The sequence below is a fragment of the Carex rostrata genome, chromosome 4, assembly GCF_964058835.1.
Source record: "Carex rostrata chromosome 4, lpCarRost1.2, whole genome shotgun sequence".
In the NCBI taxonomy this organism is placed as follows: Eukaryota; Viridiplantae; Streptophyta; class Magnoliopsida; order Poales; family Cyperaceae; genus Carex; species Carex rostrata.
The window spans coordinates 4,891,229-4,917,868 of NC_135921.1; the positions used below are offsets into that span (position 1 = coordinate 4,891,229).

General features: G+C 35.9%; 5 protein-coding genes across 5 annotated transcripts; 1 reads left to right on the top strand and 4 right to left on the bottom strand.

Annotated features, from left to right (window-relative positions):
- The first annotated feature begins 323 nt into the window (after positions 1 to 323).
- LOC144552536 (uncharacterized) lies at positions 324 to 3,529 on the top strand. The gene is made up of 4 exons (XM_078300501.1): positions 324 to 428; positions 509 to 761; positions 856 to 953; positions 3,461 to 3,529. Exons 1-4 carry the CDS (start codon positions 324 to 326, stop codon positions 3,527 to 3,529), a joined length of 525 nt encoding a protein of 174 aa, XP_078156627.1.
- Positions 3,530 to 3,587: 58 nt separating this feature from the next.
- On the bottom strand, positions 3,588 to 4,769 carry LOC144552537 (putative F-box protein At5g55150). Its single transcript, XM_078300502.1, has one exon. The coding sequence runs from the start codon at positions 4,767 to 4,769 to the stop codon at positions 3,588 to 3,590; it is 1,182 nt and encodes a 393-aa protein (XP_078156628.1).
- Positions 4,770 to 15,330: 10,561 nt separating this feature from the next.
- LOC144552538 (putative F-box protein At5g55150) lies at positions 15,331 to 16,530 on the bottom strand. The gene has a single exon (XM_078300503.1). The coding sequence runs from the start codon at positions 16,528 to 16,530 to the stop codon at positions 15,331 to 15,333; it is 1,200 nt and encodes a 399-aa protein (XP_078156629.1).
- Positions 16,531 to 17,810: 1,280 nt separating this feature from the next.
- LOC144552539 (putative F-box protein At5g55150) lies at positions 17,811 to 18,998 on the bottom strand. Its single transcript, XM_078300504.1, has one exon. The coding sequence runs from the start codon at positions 18,996 to 18,998 to the stop codon at positions 17,811 to 17,813; it is 1,188 nt and encodes a 395-aa protein (XP_078156630.1).
- A 3,207-nt stretch (positions 18,999 to 22,205) lies between these two features.
- LOC144552541 (putative F-box protein At4g22180) lies at positions 22,206 to 23,378 on the bottom strand. Its single transcript, XM_078300505.1, has one exon. It carries the CDS (start codon positions 23,376 to 23,378, stop codon positions 22,206 to 22,208), a length of 1,173 nt encoding a protein of 390 aa, XP_078156631.1.
- Between the last annotated feature and the right edge of the window lie 3,262 nt (positions 23,379 to 26,640).

Genomic DNA, 26,640 nt, shown 5'->3' on the forward strand with positions numbered 1-26,640 from the left:
GGTATCCCGACAGTTTGGCTTGGATGCTTTCATCCCGGAGCACCCGTTGATGGGCAAGGATGCTACCAACAAGTTCCACAAGTAAGTACCATCTACTTAATTAATTTTTAACTTTAATATATCCACTGTTTCTCTACTTTCTAATTAATTGCACTTGCAGAACGGCGCACACTAAGGCTAAAGTCGACTGGAGCCAGCATTTCGTCATGCAGTACAACTGGGCTCGACATCCGGAGCAGCACTTATGGAGCCCGCCAGATACTACATCGTTGGGTGCTGGTCCCGGGGATCTGAGATATGCCGTATGGTACCAGAGATGGGGCATGCCGTCAGTCTACCTGACAGGCCATTATGGCGAGACCCTACGACGTAGGCTGATGGATTCATCCAGCAATTATATGCCCTGGGGTCCGATCAATGCTCGCGCGGTAAGTAAAACCGAAACATACTTTAATTTTAAATTGCAAATTTTAATTACTTACTGTAGGCATAATCATGTTGTGTGCAGCTGTTGACCGCTATGAGAGGAGTTGGACACAGCTTGGCGTGCATGGCGAAGGATGCTTGGCGATATATAGGATGCCAGATGCTCGAGCACACTGCACCAATCGTGGAGACAGGCGGTTTTGAAGGCCGCCTCGTTGGCATGCTGCGCGATGCTGGGGAGAACATCAATTGGCGGGAGATACAGTCTGCACCGCGAAATCCAGATTATCAACGAGTCCCTGTCTACGGCGATGAGATGCCGCAAGCTCCTGCAGGTAATTACAAGTTAATATTAAAAGTACGACACACACAATATTCTTATTTTCGTTGAATTGTTCGTTCTAACTCAGTTAACTTCCAATTATGCAGCTGATGACTCAGGTTGGGCGTTCCACGACTGGGTGTTGAATACCCAAGGATGGGATGCTTATAAAAATAAATACGGAGTTGCAGTAGAGCTTGGCACGGTCAGTCGCCAATTATACCATTATTTGTTGCAGAGTTCTTTGTATGTAGCAAAACTAACATTATTTTAATCTAGGATGGAGCACCTCGTTGGAATGCCGATCCCATATTTAGCATAAATGAGCTGGACCCGGCAGATACAGATGCAGAGTCGTATGGCTCCCACAGACCACGATATGGAGTGGAGATGGAGCATGACTTTGAGGCTGGTGGGAGTTCATCTCAGACTGCAGATGGCTTTGTCTCTGCATTATTTGGCGCACCGCCTCCTTCCACGTATTCTGCAAGCTGGGAGCAAGATCCATGGGAGCTGCGTACACAGCCCGCCAATGCAGAGTCAGCTGCTGGATTTGATCCATGGGTAGCCAGGACAGGTACGCAGCACATGTATACGGGGGACGAGGATGAGGATATGGGGGACGATGAGGAGGATTTGGGAGAGGATGCATTACGAGATGTGAGTCCGCAGAGGCGCGTGCAGCCGCACAGGCATGGCAAGGGCGTAGCGGCTCCTAGGTTGTCTCTATCCGGAAGGAGACGAAGATGATGATTGTAGAGTTTTTGTTTATTGTGATATATTTCTGACTGTAGTATTTTGACTATGGGACTGCTGTATTATGTTGACATTACGTTTTTTTATTTTATGTTCATGTTGGTATTATGTTGTTTGCACTTTACATTTCATTATTATAACACAGTTCAACAATACAATTAAAGTTCAACAATACAATTAAAGTTCAACAATACAATTAAAGTTCAACAATATAATTAAAAGCTTAACAGTATACTTCAAGTAATTACATTCAAACTAAGAAATTATATTCAAGTAATTACAATTTCTTCACTATTTGCTAGGGTCCTGACCGCCTGGGCCACGGGCGGTCCACTAGGGATGCCTATTTATTCGTTTTTTCTCTCTCTCTTCTCACTCCAACATCAGTCTACCTTCCACCTCAAAGGCAGAAAGAAGGGAGAAAGCGCTCAAGGCGATTTCGGGCGATTTCGGGCGATTTTCTGGGCGACTACAGCTACAGGTAATTTAAATATTTTTTAAATTATTTTTTAAATATTTTTGGTAATTATTTTTTAAATATTTATTTTAATTATTTTTAAAATATTTATTTCAATTATTTTTTATATATTTTCTAATTATTTTCTAATTAGCCGTTGATTACTGTACAGTTAGTATTTAATTACGCACATAATTAGCCTTCCTAATCAATTGCTGTCACTTGAAACCCTAGTTATAATGGCACTCAAAGTTGGAAAAAATAGAGGAAGAACTGAAACCGAACGCGAAGCAAAAAGAGCACTCATTAATAATTTTTGGACGGCTGAAGCCTACGCGATGAGGAATTTGGAAAGATTGTTTTCACACAAAAATAAAGAAGCATTTCTGAGCACTCTTGATCCATCAATTAGAAAAATGCTGATGGAAGGCTGGGTGGACAGGGTCCCTCCACCTGGATGGGGACAGTGCTGCTTATGTGAGCTGAACGGAGATATGGTGGATATGTTCTTCTGTTATAAATGTGGCAAAGCTGTTCATCCCAATTGCATGGACCCGCATGCAGATCTGCTGAACGACGCTCGTCTCACTACGTGGGAGTGTCCAGCGTGCGTCCGTCGGGCTGAGGAAAAAAAGGGAGGAAGCTCCTCGTCTCGTAAGGCTTAGACCCCAATTGTATATTGTTGTAGTATTTTATGTTTTAACTGTAACGGTTTGTATAATTGATATTTGAACTGGTTGTTGCTGTATGAATTTTATGTTACCTTATTCTATGGACTCGACGGTACTGTATTATTTAGTAATGTATTTGAATTTTAAATTCCTGGATTTATTATGAATTTTAATCCTTTTTTCTTCACAAAATTCTTCAAATCAAAATTATAAGATCTATATATAAAAAAAAAAAAAAAACCATGGGGCGCCCTTAGGGATGGCGCCTCACTTGCCTTATGGGGCGCCCCAGGGGGTGGCACCTCACAGGCTTTTTTGGGCCGCCCGAAGCCCAGGCGGTCAGGGCATTTTTAAAAAAAAATTGGGAGTAGGGGCATTTTTAAAATTTTGATTTGTTTTAGGGATATTAATAAAAATCGCCGCACATAAAGGTGTATAATCAGATTTCACTTTATGCGCATCACAAGTAAAGAAAATTACTCGATACTCAAATTAAATATGTTTAAGATTTTAGAAACTATAATAAATTAAATCAAGGGTTAATTAAAAGTGAACTCATTTTAGAAACTACTTTATTGGCACTGGTTTTCCTCCGAAACATTTCACTCTAGTTATACTTGATTAAAAAAGGAACATTATTGTCCCCAATAACAACAAGAAATTCTACAGTTACTTCTTAAGAAATCCCAACAGTAGGATCATTATTAATTAATTCAGATAAAATTTGCAGGGACTATCATTAAACAGAGAAGAAATATTCCAGCTTAAATTGTTTGGGACAATACACCAATATTCAATAATATGTATATTGCTTCCATTTCACTACAGGAAGAAGCAGGAACAACAGTAAGAAAAAGTATTAGCATGGAACAAACTAATAGAAGGATTATCTGCTGATATTCTATACCAGTACAAAATTACAAAAATAGTCTGTCTATCATTAGTAAGGAAGCAGCTAGAGCAAACTCGGTGTCAGCCATAAAGACCTTTCCCAAAGCTCATTCTCTTGAAATGAACCTAAATCACCAGTTATATCAGTAACCTTCCCATCATCCAGCCTGGCCAATTTGATGTTGTGATTATAGTACCATGAGCCACAACTTTCTCGTCGGTTCCTCTGCTCTGTCCTTACCGAGTCATAGCACAAACAATTTGCACCCCATTCTGGCAATTGCAGATTAGCCCTTGAGAGGGAAAATGCATTGTATTGACCACACAGGAAAAGCACATTTTGGCCTACATCTATCACTTCAATCCACTCTGGTTCTCCATCATTGCTCAACTTGTACACTTTATGCTCAGTTTTCATCAAACCTTCATTAACATAGATAGGTTTGTCATCAATGAGCAATATGTCCCCAGATACCCGTTCGACCAGATGAAAGCAAAACAGACTCAACAGATTCATGTTGCCAGGCCCGCCACCCAACAATGTTCTTGAAGGATTATCAACGTTATACATTGTAACTTCACAAAAAAGGTCAATTGTGTATAACAAACCATTGCTATACATGATATCGCAAATACCCCAAGGCCAATCACATCCAAATTTATTCAGTGTCCAACATTTGTCCCCAATTTTACAAAATGCCAGCCACCATGTGCTATTAGTAAAAAGAAAAACTGTGCAACTGGGGTCTAGCACTGGACTTGATGTCAGTATAGCCTTACGGACCATGACATTGTTAGTAGGGTTAATATCATATTGATCATCTTCCCAGTTCTTAAATAAATTCTCAATTTGAGAAAATGTAGTGGGACGTCCTCTGAATGGGGGAAGCGAAATTGTTGCACGGGTGATGGGATTAAACAGGGACACCACGTGACGTTTCTGGAGGACAAGCCAACCATGCGAAGATCCACGGATAGACATCCCGCGAGTCTCAGGGAGGTCAAGCTCGTGGATTTTAGAAGCTGAAAGATCGTAAAAGCGACGGGTTGAATCATTATTACCGTCGGATCGGTAAGGAAGCATCAGCCATGGTAGTTGGAGAGGGAGGTGGTCAGGGCGCAGGGTACTGGCGGATTGCCAGGGACGGCAGACAGCACGGAAGCGGATGTAGTCGGTAAGGGAGGTGACCTTCTTGCCTATGACCTGAAGGAGCTCCGGTGGGAGATGTTGCCAATCACGCCCCATGGTCGCAGGATCGGAATTGAGAGCGAGAGGAGAGAGTAGAAGGGTTTATGGTAGTGGTGTACTGAGTGTGACTTTGGTTTATTTCTGGATACAGCAAGATTGGAACAAGAGAGTTTCTTGCTGAAACGAGAAATGGAATAGGAATTCTTGCTCGTGGTATGATTGGAACAGAAGAGTCAGAGAAATTAATGATTTGAATTCTATATGTGTCGCCTTTTTAAACGAGACTCTAATTTAAAGTGGGCCCTACATTTAGTATTATTTTTGGGAGTGACTTCGGTTTATTTCCGGGCTTTTCACAAGAGAGAGGTCATATTTCTTTTCTTTCTTTGTTATATTTAATTAGACCAGAGTAATAAATTAAAATGAAAGAATTATCACTTTTACTTTCACTTTTATTTTTATTATTTTTATTTTTATTACTATTTTATTACTACATAATTGTGATTGGGTTTCATTTAATTTCTAGCCTATTCTAACTTGTTTGGGACTAAAGACTTGATTATTATTGTTGTTGAAATGAAAGAATTAAATGGTCAACTAAGATTTCAAAATGAATAGGATAAGGTATTACTATATTTAATATATTATTTAAATAATAAAATTTGTCCCATAAAAAAGAAAATATTTAATGAATAGATCCTAAATCTTGCAATTTTGATATTTTGTTTTTAGAAGAGGAAAAGAAAAATCGAACGGCGAATGGAATTTCTACAACAAAACTAAAATTCTAACATATCATCTGAGAAAAAAAATGAGCATAAGAAAAGCGGTTGTACTCATTAATTCGATTGATAGATTCAAGTAATTAAGTGTTTTAGAAGAATTAAACTAGATTTAATATCATAGTTAATCAGTTTATCATAGCTTATAAGTTTTAAACAAATTCAATAGAACCATTGAAACCATAATTATAAACAAATGCATAAGTATACTATTGAAAAAGAAGCAGATGTAAACTCAATTGATGATGTGTGGGCAGATTCACCCTCATCGTCCAGTGGTTAGAACATCTCTCTTTCAATGAAGCAGCAGGGATTCAATTTCCCCTGAGGTATGATAAAGAGTTCATATTAATTTCTCAATTAACCTAAGATCCATTCTCTCAGGTTTATTAAGAAACCTGGGATTAATTTTTCCTTATACTCAGAATTAATCCTTCCATCCAAGGTTGATGCCTGAGCGGTTAATGGGGACGGATTGTAAATTCGTTGACGATATGTTTACGCTGGTTCAAATCCAGCTCGGCCCAATAAAGTTATTTTATGAATGCAGCTGTATAAGAGATAATTGCATGCTTGTATTTTTAAAAGGTAGACAAAAATGTTTTTTTTACGTATCTCTTTACAAGAGACTTAATTTGATAAATATAGTCAGGAACTGGCATGATTGATGATTCTAAACAAGAAAGTATTTTTTTTTTTAATTATAACTTATACTCAAGAAGCATGCACATTACTAAATGCAAACAATTTGCTAGTGTTAGTTGATGGCCATATCTCCAATTTATAGAAATTACATATTTAATTGGATGTCAGCTCGGTCAAAGGTCAAACGCAACAAACCTATTTGAATCGACTGTTTGGACTTTGATAATATATGAGCGCATGCATCATCTCTTGGTTGGTGAGATATTTTCAATAATGTGCATGCTGTGCTGTACCCAAAGTTTTGTATCAGCAGCTTGATCCGCATCCCAGTTGCCAGTAACATCATCTCGGAGGTCCTTGATATGCATATTTCTATAAATAAATTAAGAAGAACATATCCTATAAATAAAGACATTAATTGTAGTAGACGACAATAGTGCATCTTTTATTCATTTTTAGAAAAACTACAAGAATAATATTACTTTTTTCTTTATCCATTTGCAATGATGAACCTAGATTGTCCATCTATAATAGATTTGTAAATCTTGGCAAAGGATATATCCCACATTTTTCAACTCAGAACTCAGAAGAGCAGCTTAGCCATAAAGGATATATAACTAATGAAATAGCTAGCTAGGATTTCAAAAATATTGTGAGTCAATTTTTTAAGCTATGTGGTCAATCATATAAAATTTTGAGAGACTCTTAGTTTGATATAAGCCTATGGTTCTATCATAAGCCAGTGAGATACCGTGTTTGGTTATTTCATTACAATAAGCCAATGAGAATTAGACTTGATGTCAATTTTAAGTGAATTAGACTTGATGTCAATTTTTTTTAGTTGGGCCTAATTTTAAGTGGGCTAGGTTAGACTGCGAAGATTGAAATCAATTTTTTTTAGCCGGGCCTTACATTTAGTATTTTCTTTGGACTAGGTGTTTTGTGTTGCGGCTAAGCCGCAACCATAATGAAGCTGTTGTTCGTCAATTTTAGTGTGAGTCATTAGCATTAATTTCTCGTGAAAATTATGGATCCTCTGATTTACTATAAAGGCTATTCAAAGATGTAATACTATGAAGGCTATTCAAATAATTCTCATACATTACTTGACTGAGTTAGGAAAGATGGAATACTATAAAGGCTATTCAAATAATTCTCATACAGTACTTGACTAAGCAAGAAAAAGTCTTGCCTGGCCCCACGCCACAATTATATAGCTCTTGCAGAGCATCGGGCATATCCCATCTGCAAGACTGATTCAAATATTTAGTCACAAAAAATTAGAGAAGGAAGAGATCTTCACTTGAGGAAATGGTACACCAGGCCTCCGAGCTTTGTTTTTTGATAGAGAAGTTGGGGTTGTTGTTTAGGAACTGGCATTACTTTGACAGAAAATAAGAGAAGTTAGGCCACTGAGCACTATTGGAATATATCTTTTACATCCATCAGTAACTATCAACTGGTAAGAAGTTGGAAATGGAAAGAAAAATGAATTCAAATACAGTAGGGTACCTGACCTGGTACAATGAGATCCAGACCCTTCATTTAAATCTTGCACGAATCTCACATCATGCATCGAAGGCAGAGCCAAAAAATAAATCACTTGATGCGCTACCTGAGGGGGGTAGAAAATTGAATTTAGATATAGTTGGCTACCTGAACTGGTACAATGAGATCCAGATCTTTTATTTTAATCTTGCATGAATCTCACCCCATGCTTCTAAGGCAGAGCCAAAACAATGAATGACTTGGTGCTGAAAAGATAAGCTTGTTTGTTCTCTGCTGTATAATAACTTTTGGAGAAGTGTAAGAGGGAGGCTATGGTAATATGCATATTATGGGTCGGCTATGGTAGTAATATGCATATTATGGATTGACCCGTGCAATGGATCCATATTTCTATTTTTCTAAGTTCAATTAGTCTATGGATTCATATCCAGAGCTCAACCCCTCTCTTGGTACCGAGATACACATAATTAAGCAAAACAAAAAAAAGGTCAAATTTGCCTGCTCTCTTTGAATCTGAACTTCTGGTAAATCTTTTTTAGGAGAGGGTGCTAGGACCAAAAGCTTAAGAAAAACACAAATAGGAAATTCAGAAGGATTGTATTAATATCAAATTGGAAGTTCAATTTAACAATTAATTTATTTTGAAATGGAAGCTACATGTGGAAGATAAAAAAGAAGAGTAAAGTTATCAAAAATTGATGTAAAATGCCGAAATTTGAAGACAGCCAGAGAGAAAAAGAGATAGAAGTGTAAATCAGATCAGGGAGAAACTAAGTCAGTCAGCCAGCTGTGTTTTTTTCTGGTAAACAGTCAATTTTCTTGCCAGTTAGTGTATTGGGTGCCGTACAGCGGTGAATTTTACTGGTAAACAGTCAATTTCCTTTCTGAACAGTGGAGTGTGTGGAGAAATGAATAAACATTGGGAGATATCATACCAGTGGGAAGAGCCGAACCTACAAGAGACGAGAATGGTCGATGGCAGTGGAAAATCTAGACTCTGTGCAGAACAGCAAGAAAGAGATTAGCGAATCTTAACGGAACAAAGTTGAGCAGCAAGAAAGTAAATTATGGGGAAGGTAGAAGGAATTGCTCTATTGTTACTACCAAGGGTAGTTTAGGAAATTTTGCAATAAAAATCATATATCCCAAATGGTTTTGATTCTATTTTTTAAATTTATAGAACATATAGAACATCTTTAGATGCATATATTTTTTATTTCTACAGATTTCCTTACGTAATAGATTAAGGGAAATAATCATATCAATTCTGATTTGAAAACATAAAGAACATGTTGACATTACAGTTGATCAGAGTTGAAATTGAATTTTGATGAAAAAAAAAAAAAAATTTACCATTATAGTTGCATATGTACCTTCCTTCAATACTTCAAGATTTTAGCCTTCCATTAGGTAGTCATGAAAACCAAAAGAGATGATTAGTAAATAAGGACGGATTTATTTTTCGATTTTAGAAACCTTAAATTCAATTGATATAAGTTTAGATATGTAATATATCTAATACTGCAAGATTAACACAATGTGAATTGCTAAAATATTTAGCTTCAAACCTCCAAGAACATGAAGTGGTACGACACTTGTCAGACCTTTTACCAGTTAGGTCCATAGTAGGAAAAATTGGTCGATACCAATCTGTATCAGCCGGCCCTGATCCGATCCTGAGCCGATCCTCACGTAGCAAATCATAAAGAAAAAAAAAAAACCCCGATCCGATCCTCCGATCCCGTATCGGTATCTGCTGGGACCGATCCCAATCCCGATACCGATACCGATAATTCCTACTATGGTTAGGTCATCTTCATATGATACCTCATGAATTGACTTAATGTAATTCTAAGGGGCAGAATGTCTCTATGTAGCAGGATTGGTTCATATAATCAATTTTATCACTCAAACTATCCAAAAGAAAATTTCTACTATCAAGTTTATCAAAACATCATATCAAGCCCCCCCTCGCAACTCCCAATGAAATACCTGGGCCTTCCGTTGACCTTTAAGAATCCGAAAAAGGCAGATTTCCAACCTATCATTCATGCAGTCCAACACAGGTTGGCAAGCTGGAAATCAAACCTGCTCTCCTTGGGGGGACGATTAGTGTTAGTCAAATCGGTACTCTCACTATCACTACACTTCGCACAAGCATTCAAACTACCCAAATGGGTAATCAAATACATTGACCGTCTACGAAGGAGTTTCTTGTGGAAAGGGCATTCGGTATGCAGACCGATCAGCTGCCTCACGAACTGGGAAAGGACATGCGCCCTAAAAAGAGAAGGCGGGTTGGGAATAATAGACATAGAGGATCAGAACATAGCACTCATGGCCAAATGGTTATGGAAGATACACAACGACCCGGCAGGACTGTGGGCACAGGTGCTCCAACAGCTACACAACATCACAAACTCGGCAGAACTAGAGGGGCAGGGTTCCTTTTTTCTAAAGGCCCTGGTACAATTAAAACCCATTTTTAATTGCGCAACAGAAATGGACCAGAACACGAATCGCCTGAAATGGAGATGGACCAGGGAAGAAACTTTCTCAACGGCATCAACATACCAAATGCTACACTAGAAGGGAGTGCGGTGCCAATACCAAAAACAGTTGTGGAAATTAAAAATACCAATGAAGGTAAAAATCTTTGTATGGTTACTTTTAAATGACAAACTGTTAACAAGAGAAATACTTACAAGGCGGGGCTGTGTGGTTCACATCGAATGTGTCATGTGTGCAACAGACACTCTAGAAACAAGAGACCACCTTTTTTGGCAATGCCATTTGGCTAAAAGGTTTTGGAGGGGGCTGCTGGCATCAGTTAACCTAACGGTCCCAACTAACACAACATCCATCGGGGATGCATGGTGGGAACACAGGAAGGTATTACATGGAGAGACTAGGAAGAGATGGGATGTGGTATGGGCCTCAGGAGTTTGGGAGCTGTGGAAGGAGAGAAACAGACGGATCTTCTCACAGGAGAGTAAACAAGTGTATATGTTAATTAATGAAGTCAAAATACAAGCAATTACATGGGGAGGCAATTGTTAGTAAGATATCAGATAGAGGGGCAAGGGAGACGGGCAATCATGCCCGACACTTTGCGATGTTTTTATCTATTTTGTTTACCATTTAATATAATTCTAGGGGGGTAGAAGAGTGAGTGTGTAAAAAGAGCCCTAAGGGGTGTGTAAATACTTTTTTTATCTTAATATATTGTCAGCAAGCTTCTTGCCATCTGACCTTCAAAAAAAAAAAAAAAAACTATACTAAAAAATTTCCAAAGTGAACTTAAATAATACTTGAATCGTAGCTCTTATTAGAAACTAAGTTTTATCCAATTAGACAGCGAAGTTTGAAAATTTCCAGAACGACCAATTCTTTTCTTCAAGAGTGTTGACAATTAATGAACCACTGTAATCTGGAAACCGTGATGACATAATTACACAATTCAATCTTGAATATAGTTCTTCTCTATTTCTCTATTTATATGACATTTTCAGGGACTGGTAGAGCTGTTTGGTCCTGGTTTTCTGTTCAATGGGAAATTGGGGAGGCTACTTGCTGATTTGACAAATTTCATGAGACTTGTTTGTCATTGGTTGACAAGAAACACCAAAATTCCAAAATGAACTCCAATTTGGACACTGGTTTATGAATAAAAGTAGTTTTTTTTTTTTTAGAATTAGCTGCCACAGGCTTTATTTGTTCTCTACTAGTTGACTGAATGCAGAAATTATGAAAATGTCAACAAATCATACCAATTGAACAGAAACCAGCAGAGGCGGAGGGAATAGATCGCAATCGAGGGTGTAGCAGCGGTGCAGAATGGCGAGGAAGAAAAGACGAGGTGAAGGTAAAAGACCACAGATTAGCAACTGCTATTGAAGGAGAGGAGAAAAGCACAATGGCTAAGCTAAATGGGAGTAACACCGACCAAGAAAGGAGAGGACAAGACACGGAGCGCGGGAGGAGAAACACGTAGCATGGAGCTAACAACGTGGCACGCTCGAGGGAGCAGCGGACGACAGGTGGGACCCCATGCGAACTGGAGAGAGGCGGAGAGAGTGATTTGGGCCTTCGTTTGTTGTGGGGGCTGCTGTAGTGAGCGAATAACTGGAGAACCCCAGTTGATAATGAATAACGAGAGGTGAGATCACTTGAATTGATCTGCATCATATTTTAACGATCAGATGGCAAAGCATATGGGTAACACTGTTCATTGCTGACGTTAAAAGAGATTGGAAATTAAGGTAGTATAATATAATGTGACTTTCCGGACCTTTAATAAGAGAGAAGTTATATTTCTTTTCTTTTTTTCGTTATCTTTAACTAGACCACAGTAATAAAATAAAATGTATATTTATTTTTTATGAAATGAAAGAATTAAATGAGTTTTAACTTTTAAGGAGCATTCGCTTTTTACCTTCATAAAAAAAAAATCTTAATACCAGCAAAAGTAATCATTAGTAATTTATCATAATTTTTTGTATTATATCTTGATTTTTATATCTACAATGATTTAATTGGAATTTTTAAGTAACGAATACTAGATTTGATATAGATTTCAGTTCAAATTTTTTATTGAAGATATTTTATATTAATTGTAATTCTAATTTTCAAGGTAATTACAAGGACTATTGTTATATCACTGCAAACAACAAACAAGGGACGGTAGTGAGAGAAAAAAAAAAGACAGAAAGTTCATCTCTAAAATTAAAATTTTACAATTTTATTCATTAAAATTTGTATTCTATATATTTATTAAATTTGGTAAATTTTTATATGCTTCTGTCAAACACCTATATATGGGCATCTCTTAAAATAAATAAATTTAGTGCCCTTTAAAATAAAATTACAGTACACTAGATTTTTCTTCCTCCAATCTTAATTTTATAATTGTGCATCTCTTGTAATTATATAGAGAATTAAATTAACATGCCCAACTTTGCAATGGAGTTTCTATTTATAAATTGCCCGCATGTGCAAAGCACACGTGGACATTACAAAAGCTTGTTTTATTTTACTTGTAAAGATGATGAAAATATTTTTTTTGGTATAATTAAATAATCAGAATTGAGGAACACAGAAGGCAATTTTCATTAATATTTTTTTTTTCCAAATAATAAGCGAAAATTCAAGAGAAAGAAGGGGTTGTTCAGGATATAATAGGTATTAATTGTGACAACATTCCTTTCTTAATTGTTTCATTTTTTAACTTTTCTATTAATTGTGATAGATGGGAGAGAGTATAAGAGTATAATAGGTATTTAGAGAGAAAATTTTCTCTTAGCTCTCAAAATTAAAATTGATAAGCTCAATATAACCCTCTCCTTTCATAAATATACAAAATATGCCATCTGTATTGTTAAGTCTCAAATATTTCCTTTATTAATAGTAACTTAATCTAAAAGAAAGATTGGAGAACATATTTATTAACGACAAAATTGACAAAATTTGTATAAAAGAGGAAAAAAAAAATTCACCCAGCTCTCAATAATAAAGTTCTTGCTATCAAAATAATGCTTCTCAATACATATTATTAAACATATTTTGCACTACTTTATTTTTTGTCCAACATAAAATATTGAATAAACTAATTTTATCTTATATTACTAAATAAAAATTATATAAAATATTTTATAAATTAACCTAATCATAATAATAAAAATTGTATAGTATATGTATAAATAAAAAATATATATATAATTCAATATTATATATAAAAATATGTATACTTAATAAAAATTCGATAAGATGGGTATGGTTAAGATTTTTTTTTGTTAACTTATTGGGTACGGGTATGGGTATGGGTATGGGTAAGGATTTTTTTCATTACATAAACGTGTATGGGTACGGATAAAGGCTATTTCGTACCCGTTGGGTAATGGGTAATTATATAAAATAAATTATATCATAAAAAGAATATTATGCTAAACATTTTACTTTTTTGTTTGAATGTTTTATTATTTAGTTAAGGAATATAATTTGTTAGAAGAGATACTTGTGATTTTGATTTTTTTTACTTAATAAAAAACTATTACTTAGATTTAATTGCATATTTATATTTTTATTTTATATTAGTAATTGTGATTGCATATGTATGACATGATAAGTTTTGATGGTTTATTTGTAAAAATAATAAAACTATTATATTCGTATTATTCGTATTCTCCCACTACCATTTCGTTACCCGCTAATCTTAACGGATATGGGGAAGGTAGGGTAAGGTAAATTTTTAATGGATATGGATAGGGTACATGTAAGGTCAATTCTTAGAAGACATGGGTATGAATATGGCTCCACCCTATCGGTATCGTACTCATTGACACCCCTATATATACCACTCACAAACTATCAAATTACGTTTACCACTCCAAATTTCATAATTATATATTTACCATTTTAAATCTTAATACTCACATATTAACCCAATATAACTTAAATATATATTATAGAGCAAAACTAGGATGTGATGTGCTCACTAAGAGGTGTTGGTGAGCACACTTTCAAAAAACTATCGGATTGATTTCAAATTACGAAAATCTAAACCATTGAAATCCAAGTACTTCTTGAGTGTTGCATGTACATGTAAATTTTTTAAAGTTTGGAATTTATTTAGTACATGGTCAAATGGTCAAAACAATGAATATTTTATAAGTTATTTTTTTAATTGTGTTTAAGATTAATTATGTTTAAGATTTTAGAAACTACAATCAACCAAGGATCAATTAAAACTAAACAAATTTTCTCTAAATTCACTTAAGAAACTAAACTCAGCACAACCTGTTTATCACTAGTTCTGCTGAGTTAGATATGATTGTTCCTTTTCTTCTATTATTTTCTTATGTAGATGTAACTCAGACGTGGACTGAACAAGAAATATCAGATACCCTGCCATCATTAGTTGCAAATATGATGTCATGTTAATGTGTTAATTAATGCTAAAGAAACATGGACGTCCGAACATTTTTTTTATATATTTTACTATTTCAAGGTTGATGGTAATTCATCCTACACTTAACCCATAAAGTATGAACTTTTCTCAACGCAAGGGTAACCAACTACTGATAATGTACTGCTAAGACAGGCAATAAACAGGAGGTGCTAAATTGGTTGGATAGAATAACAGGCCGTTTTTCCCTTTTTCTAACAATTATTAATATTTTGTTTCACATTAAATTGAATGACTGAAGATTACTTAAGGAGTAATTGATGCCTTAACATAAATTTATGTCAAGAAATAATAAGACAGTTCTTTTAACGATGGAGAAATGCCAATTTTCAGTCAAGGATTCAGGTCCTGTACAAGTATACTAGAAAAGATTACTAAGACTACATAGAATATTTTAATAAAACATCAGCTTGCAGTCAGGAAATTATAAAGCAGTTGTCATAACATTGAATAAGTGCCAGTACATCTTGTTCTCCATATTAATTATTTCAGATAAATTTTGCAGGGAATATCAACAAACAGAGAAGAAATATTCTAGCTTAAATTGTTTGGGACAATACATCAATATTCAATAAGATGTATAAGCTTCCATTTCACTGCAGGAAGAAGCAGGAACAACAGTAAGAAAAAGTATTAGCATGGAACAAACTAATAGAAGGATTATTTGTTGATATTCCGATACCAGACCAGAATTACCAAAACAGTCGGTCTATCATTACTAAGGAAGCAGCTGGTCCAAACTCGGTGTCAGCCATATAGAATTTTGCCAATGCGCTTTCACTTGAAATGAACCTAAATCACCAGTTATATCAGTAAACGTCCCATCATCCAGCCTGACCAATTTGATGTTGTGATTATACCATGAGCCACAACTTTCTTGTCTGTTCGTCTGCTCTGTCCATACCGAGTCATAGCACAAACAATGTGAACCCCATTCTGAGAATTGCAGATTAGCACTTGAGAGGGAAAATGCATTGTATCTACCACATAGGAAAAGCACATTTTGGCCTACATCTATCACTTCAATCCACTCTGGTTCTCCATCATTTCTCAACTTGTACACTGTATGCTCAGTTTTGATCAAAACTTCATTAACAAAGATACGTTTCTCATCAATGAGCAATATGTCCCCAGATACCCTTTCGACCAGATGAAAGGCAAATAGATTCATGTTAGGCCCGCCACCCAACAATGTTCTTGAAGGATTATTGACGTTATACTTTGTAATTTCACCAAAAAGGTCAATTGTGTATAAAAAATCATTGCTATACATGATATCGCGAGTAGCCCAATCAGACTCAAATTCAATCACTGTCCAACATGTATCCCCAATTTTACAAAATGCCAACGACCATTTGCTAATAGTAAGAACAAAAACTTTGCAATTGGGGTCTAGTACTGGACTTGATGTCAGTATAGCCTTACAGACCATGACATTGTCAGTATGGTTAATAGCATATTGATTAGCTTCCCAGTTCTCAAAGAAATTCTCAGCATCTGATCCAATAAGGTGACCGGGAGCAATTCCAAGAGCAGTGGGAGGCCCGCTGAAGGGGGGAAGGGAAATTGTGGCACGACTGATGGGATTAAGCAGGGACAACATTTGACCTTTGTGGAGGACAAGCCAACCATGCGAAGATCCACAGATAGACACCCCGCAAGTCTCAGGGAGGTCAAGCTCGTGGATTTTAGAAGTTGCAAGATCGTAAAAGCGACGGGTAGAATCATTATTACCGATGGATGGGTAAGGAAGCATCAGCCATGGGAGCTGGAGAGGGAGGTGGTCAGGGCGCAGGGAACAGGCAGATTGCCAGGGATGGCAGACTGTACGGAAGCGGATGTAGACGGCGAGGGAGGTGACCTTCTTGCCTATGACCTGAAGAAGCTCCGGTGGGAGATGTTGCCAATCACGCCCCATGGTGTACTGAGTGTTGAATGTGACTTTGGTTTATTTCCCGAACAAGAAAGTTTCTTGCTAAAACAAGAAATTAAATCGGAATTCTTGCTCCTGGTTATGTCGTATGAAACTATGAACGGAACGAAAGCGTCGGAGAAATGATTTGAATTCTATTTTAGTTTTTTGTTGGTTTTTTATTGCAAGGAGATTAGACGGGAATTCAAAATTAACTTTCTGAACTGGGCCTTAATATTTCTGTTGGGCCTTAAGATTAGACGGGAATTCATAATTTCTTTTTTTCCTTCCGTTTAATTGGACTAGAGTAATAAATTAAAATGTATATTTATATTTATGAAATGGAAGAATTAGAAGGATCTAGTTCTATAAGAGATAATTGCATCTTGTATTTTTGAAAAGTAGGAAATAATATTATATTTAAGTACATCGAAATTGCGTATTCTCCCCTCTAAAATTCATAATATTATAAATTTCAAAATTTTACAAATTTATTAATATTTAATTAAAATTTATAGAGTACTTATTTTATATTTTTGTTAAATAAATAAATAAAATATTGTTTAAAGAAAATTCAGTTCTCTAATTGGCCGAGTGTGAAAACAAATAATTTATTTTTCTAGTTGTGACGCGCACATAAGTGTGTGATTAAATTACATATTTGAAATAATTTACTTTTCTAATTGGCCGAGTGAGATAATTGCATCTCGTATTTTTAAAAAGTAGACAAAATGTTTTGTATCCCTTTCATATTTGAGTACTTTAAAATTGCATATTTTGACTATTTTCTCATCTAAAATTCATAATATTATAGTCCCTCATATAAATCTCAAAATTTCACAAATTTATAAATTTATTTTTATTAAAATTAAAAATTTATACGCGTCACAAGTAAAAAAATTACTTGATACTCAAATTAATTATGTTTAAGATTTTAGAAACAACAATCAATCAAGGATTAATTAAAAGTAAACTCATAAGAAATTCCACTACTACTTCATAAGAAATCCCAACAGTAGAATCATTATTAATTAATTCAGATAAATTTTGCAGGGAATATCATCAAACAGAGAAGAAAAATTCTAGCTTAAATTGGTTCGGACAATACATCAATATTCAAGAATATGTATAAGCTTTCATTTCACTACAGGAAGAAGCAGGAACAAAGCAGGAACAACAGTAAGAAAAAGTATTAGCATGGAACAAACTAATAGAAGGATTATCTGTTGATATTCTATACCAGTACAAAATTACAATAATAGTCTCTCTCATTAGTAAGGAAGCAGCTAGAGCAAACTCGGTGTCAGCCATAAAGACCTTTGCCAAAGCTCATTCTTTTGAAATGAGCCTAAATCACCAGTTATATCAGTAATATTCCCATCATCTAGCCTGGCTAATTTGATGTTGTGATTATAGTACCATGAGCCACAACTTTCTTGTCGGTTCCTCTGCTCTGTCCTTACCGAGTCATAGCACAAACAATTTAAACCCCATTCTGGCAATTGCAGATTAGCCCTTGAGAGGGAAAATGCATTGTATTTACCACACAGGAAAAGCACATTTTGGCCTACATCTATCACTTCAATCCACTTTGGTTCTCCATCATTGCTCAACTTGTACACTTTATGCTTAGTTTCCTCAAAAACTTCATTAGCATAGATAGGTATGTCCTCAATGAGCAATATGTCCCCAGATACCCCTTTGACCAGACGATGAAAGCAAAATAGATTAATTCTGCCAGCCTCACCACCCAACAATGTTCTTGAAGGATTATTAAGGTTATACATTATAACTGTAGCCAAACAGTCAATTGCGTATAAAAAATCATTGCTATACATGATATCGTAAATACCCCAATCATCCTCAAATTCAATCACTGTCCAACATTTATCCCCAATTTTACAAAATGCCAGAGACCATGTGCTATTAGTAAAAACAAAAACTTTGCAACTGGGGTCTAGTACTGGACTTGATGTCAGTATAGCCTTATGGACCATGACATTGTCAGTAGGGTTAATAGCATCTGATCCATCAAGGGTAGCGGGAGCAATTCCAAAAGCAGTGGGACGTCCGCTGAACGGGGGAAGGGAAATTGTGGCACGGGTGATGGGATTAAGCAGGGACATCTCTTGACCTTTCTGGAGGAAAAGCCAACCATGCGAAGATCCACTGATAGACATCCCACAAGTCTCAGGGAGGTCAAGCTCGTGGATTTTAGAAGCTGCAAGATCGTAAAACCGACGGGTTGTATAATTACTACCGTCGGATCGGTAAGGAAGCATCAGCCATGGTAGCTTGACAGGGAGGTGGTCAGGGCGCAGGGAACAGGAAGATTGCCAGGGACGGCAGACAGCACGGAAGCGGATGTAGACGGCGAGGGAGGTGACCTTCTTGCCTATGACCTGAAGGAGCTCCGGTGGGAGATGTTGCCAATCACGCCCCATGGTCGCAGGATTGCTCTGCTGGGAATCCATCGATCGGAATTGAGAGAGAGAGAGGAGAGAGTAGTGGTTTACTGAGTGTGACTTTGGTTTATTTCCCGAAGAAGAAAGTTTCTTGCTAAAACAAGAAATGAAATGAAATCGGAATTCTTGCTCCTGGTTATGTGGTATGAACGGAACGAAAGCGTCGGAGAAATGATTTGAATTCTATTTTAATTTTTTTGTTGGTTTTCTATTGGAAGGAGATTAGACGGGGATTGAAATTAACTTTCTGAACTGGGCCGTAGTATTTTTGTTGGGCCTGGCTCATTTAATTTAATAAGAGGGGAGGTCTTATAATTTTTTTTTTTTTTTTGCCTTACATTTAATTAGACTAGAGTAATAAATTAAAATGTATATTTAGAATTAGAAGAATCTAGCTGTATAAGAGATAATTGCATCCTTGTGTTTTCAAAAAGTAGACAAGAATATTATATTTAAGTACATCGAAATTGCGTATTCTCTCTTCTAAAATTCATAATAAAGGAGGGATCCAATTACATCTTTTTTGGTGACACCGAATTACACTCTCAATTTTCAAGGTTTTCAAAGTTCAAATAGTCGATCCAAACCATTCAACATAATTGATATAATAAAATGTGAATGCAGATCAAATTTAATATTTTTTGAAATTTTTTTTACTATTTATTAAGTATTTAACAAAATTAATATATTTATCTATGTCTTGCTTTCGTTGTAAATTTTATGCATCAATTTAATTGAGAACCCCCTTTTAACTAAGTTTTCTCTTATAAAATGAAAGTCCTTTAATCTCAACTTTTGATTCGTTGTTTTATCACCTATTTCATTGAAATGGATCCGGAAGCTTAATTTCTCCATGAGGTCAGTGCTAATTATGATTTTCTGAGATGGCATGGTCACCAAATCTCAAATCGGAGAACAGAGAACAGAGAACAGAGAACAGAGAACGGAGTAGGTTCAATGGGCTCTAGAATAGCCCGATCCGCTTGGAAGAGGAGCTTAGCCTAATAGAATAACTTGTCACATAGAATTTGAAAATTATTGTGCTACAGCCGACAGGTGTTGAATCACAAAAAAATAATAGGGGATTCCCTCCAGTTTTAATATTACAATTTCCCCTTTTAAAATCAGTAATTGCATATTTATCCATTTAAATTGTAAAAACTCATATATTTAATATTAACTTTAATTATACTAATTTCCATTTTTCCCTTATAGATTGGAAAACTATATGGAGAATCATTAGTCAAAGTAGTGACCTAGAGTTCAAGAAACTTGATTAAGAATGGAAATTGAAGGTGTAGAGTGAATAGAGCAAGCCTGGTTATCACTTCAAATTTGAAATATTAAAGCTCATAAAATTGATGAAATAAATTCTAAAGGGAACCAAAACCATGCTCAGAAATCTTCCACGAAGCCCAGCAATTTTAACCAAAACACTGAGTTGCGACCACAAGATGCTGCACACCAAATCAACCAAGCAAAGAACAAGATTTGGCAGGTTAGGTGGTCTCAAGCAATACTGGTAATCCTCACCTCTGGAATTACTTTTATCCCAAGGAGGAATACTGGTAATTTCAATTAATGGTAACCTGAGCACAAGCTTACTGCAAGAACTCAAGCTGCAAAAGAGGATAAATGTGGATATCTTCCAAATATCAGAGGATTGAATATACTGGTCATTTACAGTGTGAGGAAAAAATGACAGTTATATATAGTAATAGGATCCAGACTCTGCTATTTTTTAGGTGTAACTTTGTTTTCAATTAAATTGTTATTTTCTTGCATTTAGAACATTTGTTTGTCGGTTTGTTAGGTTTTATGTTGTAACAGTATTAGTGTTAATGAAATGCATGCCTATTTTGTCGCTGTGTACGGGGGCCCAACGAACTGAAAAGGAGAAGTACAGCATGGAACGGACAGGAGATAATTGAAGCAGTTGATAATGGGATAGTTAATCCATTTCAGCAAAGGAATGATGAAGTGGTGGCTGAGGTATCAAGTGTCAACGCAAGATTTAATTAAGCGATCGACATATGGATAAAGCATAGGAATTAGTGAATCTATATCGCCTATAAATAGATAAGCTTCTGTGGGAATCACAGAGGTAGGAAATAAACCAATTTCTGAGTTTTTTTTTTTTCTGTATGGTAATTTAGTTGAATGAGGAAAAGTTACAGAAACCACCCCCAACCCCCACCCTGGTGCCAGTAATCAATAAAATGAAAAACCATGAACATCATACACATAGACCCATAAGAAATTAAGCGATCACCACGCAAAAAATCCAAAATTACCAAAAAGCCAGAAAATTACCCTTGTTGAGTAAAACCATTCAGGGATGGAAAAGCAGGATAAAAAGTTCCAACATATGACATTTTGTGCACTCGAGAAAAATCGGCCAATTGATCAGCCTCTATATTAGATGTGCGTGAGATATGCATGAGATATACTTGCACCTAAAATTTTGGCCATAACATTGAAGAAGTACCAGTACATTTAAAAAGATAATTACTATGCACAACATAGACTCTTGACTTAATTTAATTCACCTTTCAAACATCTAATATGTGGTAATGGGTTCAGATAGTATATTACAATGTCCCAACATCATTTGCACTGGTTTTCCTCGGAAACATTTCACTCTAGTTATACTTGATTGAAAACAGAACATTATTGTTCCAATAACAGCAAGAAATGTCAGTTCTTTATTTAAGCTATTTCGCACTTGTCGTCTCCAGACTATGAGCTTCCTTATAAATTAAATAACTCCTTAAAGGTACATAGGGAATTAAACTAATAAATGAGGGATTTCTTACTCAAATAGAAACACTTAAAAATCTGTTGAATAACACTAAAGCAGAATGTTTATGTTCACAATTCTTTTCAACAGCATTTGAAAACTCAAAATCAAGTTAGCAATCAATTCATAATATTGCTTTCTAATATGCAATGCAATCTTCCAAATGCATCCATAATATTGCTTTCTAATTTTGCAGGGAATATCATCAAACAGATAAGAAAATATATTAGCAATCAATTCATAATACACCAATATTCAATAACATGTATAAGCTTCAATTTCACTGCAGTAAGAAGCACAAACAACAGTAAGAAAAAGTATTAGCATGGAACAACCTAATTGAAGGATTATCGGTTGATATCCTATACCAGCCCAATATTACCAAAATAGTTTGTCTATCATTAGTAAGGAAGCAGCTAGAGCAAACTCGGTGTCAGCCATAAAGACCTTTGCCAATGCTCATTCACCTGAAATCGGCCTAAATCAGCAGTTATATCAGTAACCGTCTCATTGTCCAGGCTGGCCAATTTGATGTTGTGATTATACCATGAGTCAAATCTTTCTTGTGGATTCCACTTCTTCCTTATCGAGTCATAGCACAAACAATTTGGACCCCATTTTGGAGATTGCAGATTAGCACTTGAGAGGGACAATGCATTGTGATGACTACCCAGGAAAAGCACATTTTGGCCTACGTCTATCACTTTAATCCACTCTCGTTCCGGGCCGTTATTGCTCAACTTGTACACTGTATGCTTAGTTTCCTTCAAGAATCGATTAACATATATAGGTTTGTCATGAATGAGCAATATGTCCCCAGATACCCCTTCGACCAGATGAATGCGAGTTAGATTAACACCGCCACCCAACAATGTTTTTGAACGATTATCAAGGTTATACATTGTAACTGCAGCAAAAGGGCTAACTGTGTACAAAAAACCATTGCTATATGTGATATCACGAAAATCCCCTCCCCAAGGATAACCAGACTGAAATTCAATCGCTTTCCAACATACATCTCCAATCTTACAAAATGCCAATGACCATTTGCTATAAGTAAAAACAATAACTCTGCAACTGGAGTCATGTGCACTTGATGTCAGTATAGCCTTACGGACCATGAAATTGTCAGTAGGGCTAATACTAATAGCATATTCATTAGCATCCCGGTTCTCAAATAAATTCTCAGGGTTTATTCCAAAAGTAGAGAGAGGTCCAGGGAACGGGGGAAGGGAAATTGTGGCACGAGTGATGGGATTAAGGAGGGACATCTCTTGACCTTTCTGGAGGAAAAGCCAACCATGCGAAGATCCACAGATAGACATCCCGCGAGTCTCAGGGAGGTCAAGCTCGTGGATTTTAGAAGCTGCAAGATCGTAAAACCGACGGGTTGAATCATTACTACCGTCGGATCGGTAAGGAAGCATCAGCCATGGTAGCTGGACAGGGAGGTGGTCAGGGCGCAGGGAACAGGAAGATTGCCAGGGACGGCAGACAGCACGGAAGCGGATGTAGACGGCGAGGGAGGGGATCCTCTTGCCTATGACCTGAAGGAGCTCCGGTGGGAGATGTTGCCAATCACGCCCCATCGTCGCAGGATCGGAATTGAGAGCGAGAGGAGAGAGTAGAAGGGTTTATATATCGTGGTGGTATACTGAGTGTGGCTGTGGTTTATTTCCGGATGCAGCAAGATTGGAACAAGAAAGTTTCTTGCTGAAACGAGAAATGGAATAGGAATTCTTGGTCGTGGTATGATTGGAACGGAAGAGTCAGAGAAATGATTTGAATTCTATATTTGTCGCCTTCTAAACGAGACTCTAATTTAAAGTGGGCTAGGTTAGACTGCCGAGATTGAAATAAATTATTTTTCTTTGAGTGTGACTTCGGTTTATATCCCCTCAAAAACCTTGAAATTAAATATTTCCCCCTCTAAAATTCATAATATCATATTTACCCTTTTGAATTTAAAAAATCACAAATTTACCCAATTTATTGATATTTCTAATAAAACTCATTTTAACTATATAAATTACCCATTTTACCCCGCATCCCTCTTTTCTTTTCTTCTTTCCCTTCGTTCCCAGACGAATAATATCCCAACTCCCAAGCTCCTTATGCACATGTGCTCTCTCTCTCTGTTAATGCACATGTGCTCTCTCTCTCTGTTAATGTTAGATACCAAAATGTAAACATGGTTGTCAAGCCGGGCATGTTGTGCAGTTGATTGTACTCCATTTATAGGTGCTAATTAGTTACATAGCTTGCTCTTTGTTTCCTAAATACAAAATTAGTATCTGTTTATATTCATATCACATCAATACAACTATGGACGCAAATTAAAAACAAAAAAAAATGTATCAGTTCTTTGAACTCTAAAATCCTGAGTCCTGACCCTTCACACCGGACCTCTACCACTTCAATTCTACAAACAACTCCTTTGCCTTATTCACCTTTTCAAAATAAATCAAATTCGTTGTACTGTTAAGATAATTTCTTGGTTTCTTATAACTGTTATTGTTACCAAGCACAGCTGGTGGCACGTGCGAGTTGCACTGTGGGCAACGCTGGTTCTCCTTCGAGATCAAAACATAGAGCAAACACTCGAGACATACAGTTGCCATCGTGCTGGCCCCACCAACAGGCACTAACGAATCACTACTGTCAACCAGATTGATTGTCGTTTTATGAGCAAGGCTCTTGCTCTGAGATTCACGCCCCATGCACTCCAATGTGGATTTAACTTTATTCGTCTCTAACATTATTGTTTTGAAGGTGAAGCCCTTAGACGTTTAGATTAATAATTGAAACCATAATGTCTTACAACTCATAGTAATCGCTGCCGAAATTACAAACTGAAAATGAAAGCCATAACGTTTTACTGGTAATGTTACCAAGCTACTATAGAAACATATAATTTTACTTGAGTGAGGTAAAGAAATGAAAATAGAAACAAATTATAAGCTACTAGAAACTCGGTGTATCCAAAATCAAGTATTTGGAAGAAAGCATTGTTGAGTTGTGTTTCCAATTCCAACTTTCCATCATCTCACCTCTAGCAATAATCATTCCTTCTAGACTCTAGTGGACCTTCAAAATGTTGCTTCATTCTTCTTATCCAATTTGCAAAATCATGTGATTGTCTGAGCATTCTTATACTGATGTAATTTATAGTGGGGGTTATTGGTATGTTGCTGTATATGTGTGTATGCATTGTGCCACCAGCTGCCATGCCGGCCAAGATGTTAGGTCATCGATCTGATGTTCATCATTCCGACTCCAACATTAACAGAGAGAGAGAGAGAGAGGGATTGAGCGCACATGTGCATAAGGACTTCAGGATTTCATTTCTCTGGGAATGATGGGAATGGAGAAAAGAAAAGAGGAATACGGGTAAAATTTGTAATTTATTTACTTAAAATGAGTTTTATTAGAAATATCAATAAATTGGGTAAATTTGTGAGTTTTTAAATTTTAGAAGGGTAAATATGATATTATTAATTTTTGAAGGGGAAATACATAATTTCAAGGTTTTGAGGGGGATACATGAAATTCTCCCTAAATTAAAATGTATATTTATTTTTTACGAAATGAAAGAATTAAATGGGTCAACTATGATTACGAAATGGATAGGATAAGGTATTAATATATATAATATATTATTTAAATAATAAAATTTGTCCTATAAAAAAAGAAAATATTTAATGAATAGATCGTAAATTTTGCAATTTTGATATTTTGTTTTTAGAAAAGGAAAATAAAAATCGAACCAAGAATGGAATTTCTGCAACAAAACCAAAACCCTCACATATCATCTGAGAAAAAAAAATGAGCATAAGAAAAGCCATTGTACTAATTAATTCAATTGATAGATTCAAATAATTAAATATTTTACAAGTATTAAACTAGATTTAATATCATAGCTAATGAGTTTTTAACATATTCCATAGAACCATTGAAACCATAAGTATAAGCAAATGCATAAATATACTCTTGAAAAAGAAGCATATATAACCTCAATCGACGACGTGGGGGCAGATTTGCCCTCATCGTCTAGTGGTTAGGACATTTTTATTGTGTTTATAAGGAGTAAGTTGTTACTCTCATTGGAAGAATGCATGTTATGATTAACCCCATAATTCTCTTCGTATTTTTTTTCAGCCCTTGTCACAATTGTTCTTAACATGTTCTAAATTTTTTTTTCTTGTAATGTAGATACTCATGAGGCTGCTTCATGTCTAGTGCCTGTATGTGATTTCTAATTGTTATTTTCTTTTTTTTTAAGGTTAATTTTTAGAATAATTATAGAAATTCTCTCGCCCCCGTCCCTTCTTTTACTCCCGCACTCTTCCTCTCAATATTAACTTCCTTAACTGATATTTATCCCCCAATTGATTCCACTAATAATTTATATTTATCTCCGTATTAAATTATACTGTCCTTTAATACCCGCATTAATTATACTATCTATAATAACAATCTCCGCATTAATTATTCTGTCATCTAATAACAATCTCCGCTAATAAATGTTTATCTATGTATACTCCCATTTCTGCTAAATCATTAGGGTTTAAGATAATATCTTTAGCTACTTTTTGGTGTAAGTCTAGCTCTGACAATTCATACTTAAAATTAAATCTAATGCTTCCATGTGATGTTAAGGACCTTCCATATCAGATCTTGGGAGAGGAAGAGGAGTCCACCCAAGCTCTTGGAGCCGGCAACCCCCCAGATCATATGTCTGGAGACGAGATGTCAAATGAGGATTTATTGGATTACTAGTCTCCTAGGATATGAGCGCTTTTTGAGACTTTTACTTTGCTTAGTTATCATTTTGTTTCCATTTTAGATTTT

Bases quoted from the DNA above. Each gene is read 5' to 3' on its own strand.
- LOC144552536 (XM_078300501.1), top strand. From the start codon at position 324: ATGCCGTCAGTCTACCTGACAGGCCATTATGGCGAGACCCTACGACGT. The intron at 762-855 runs GTAATTACAAGT...CCAATTATGCAG, and splicing joins GATGCCGCAAGCTCCTGCAG to CTGATGACTCAGGTTGGGCG. The intron at 954-3,460 runs GTCAGTCGCCAA...ATTTCACTACAG, and splicing joins TTGCAGTAGAGCTTGGCACG to GAAGAAGCAGGAACAACAGT.
- LOC144552537 (XM_078300502.1), bottom strand. From the start codon at position 4,769: ATGGGGCGTGATTGGCAACATCTCCCACCGGAGCTCCTTCAGGTCATA.
- LOC144552538 (XM_078300503.1), bottom strand. From the start codon at position 16,530: ATGGGGCGTGATTGGCAACATCTCCCACCGGAGCTTCTTCAGGTCATA.
- LOC144552539 (XM_078300504.1), bottom strand. From the start codon at position 18,998: ATGGATTCCCAGCAGAGCAATCCTGCGACCATGGGGCGTGATTGGCAA.
- LOC144552541 (XM_078300505.1), bottom strand. From the start codon at position 23,378: ATGGGGCGTGATTGGCAACATCTCCCACCGGAGCTCCTTCAGGTCATA.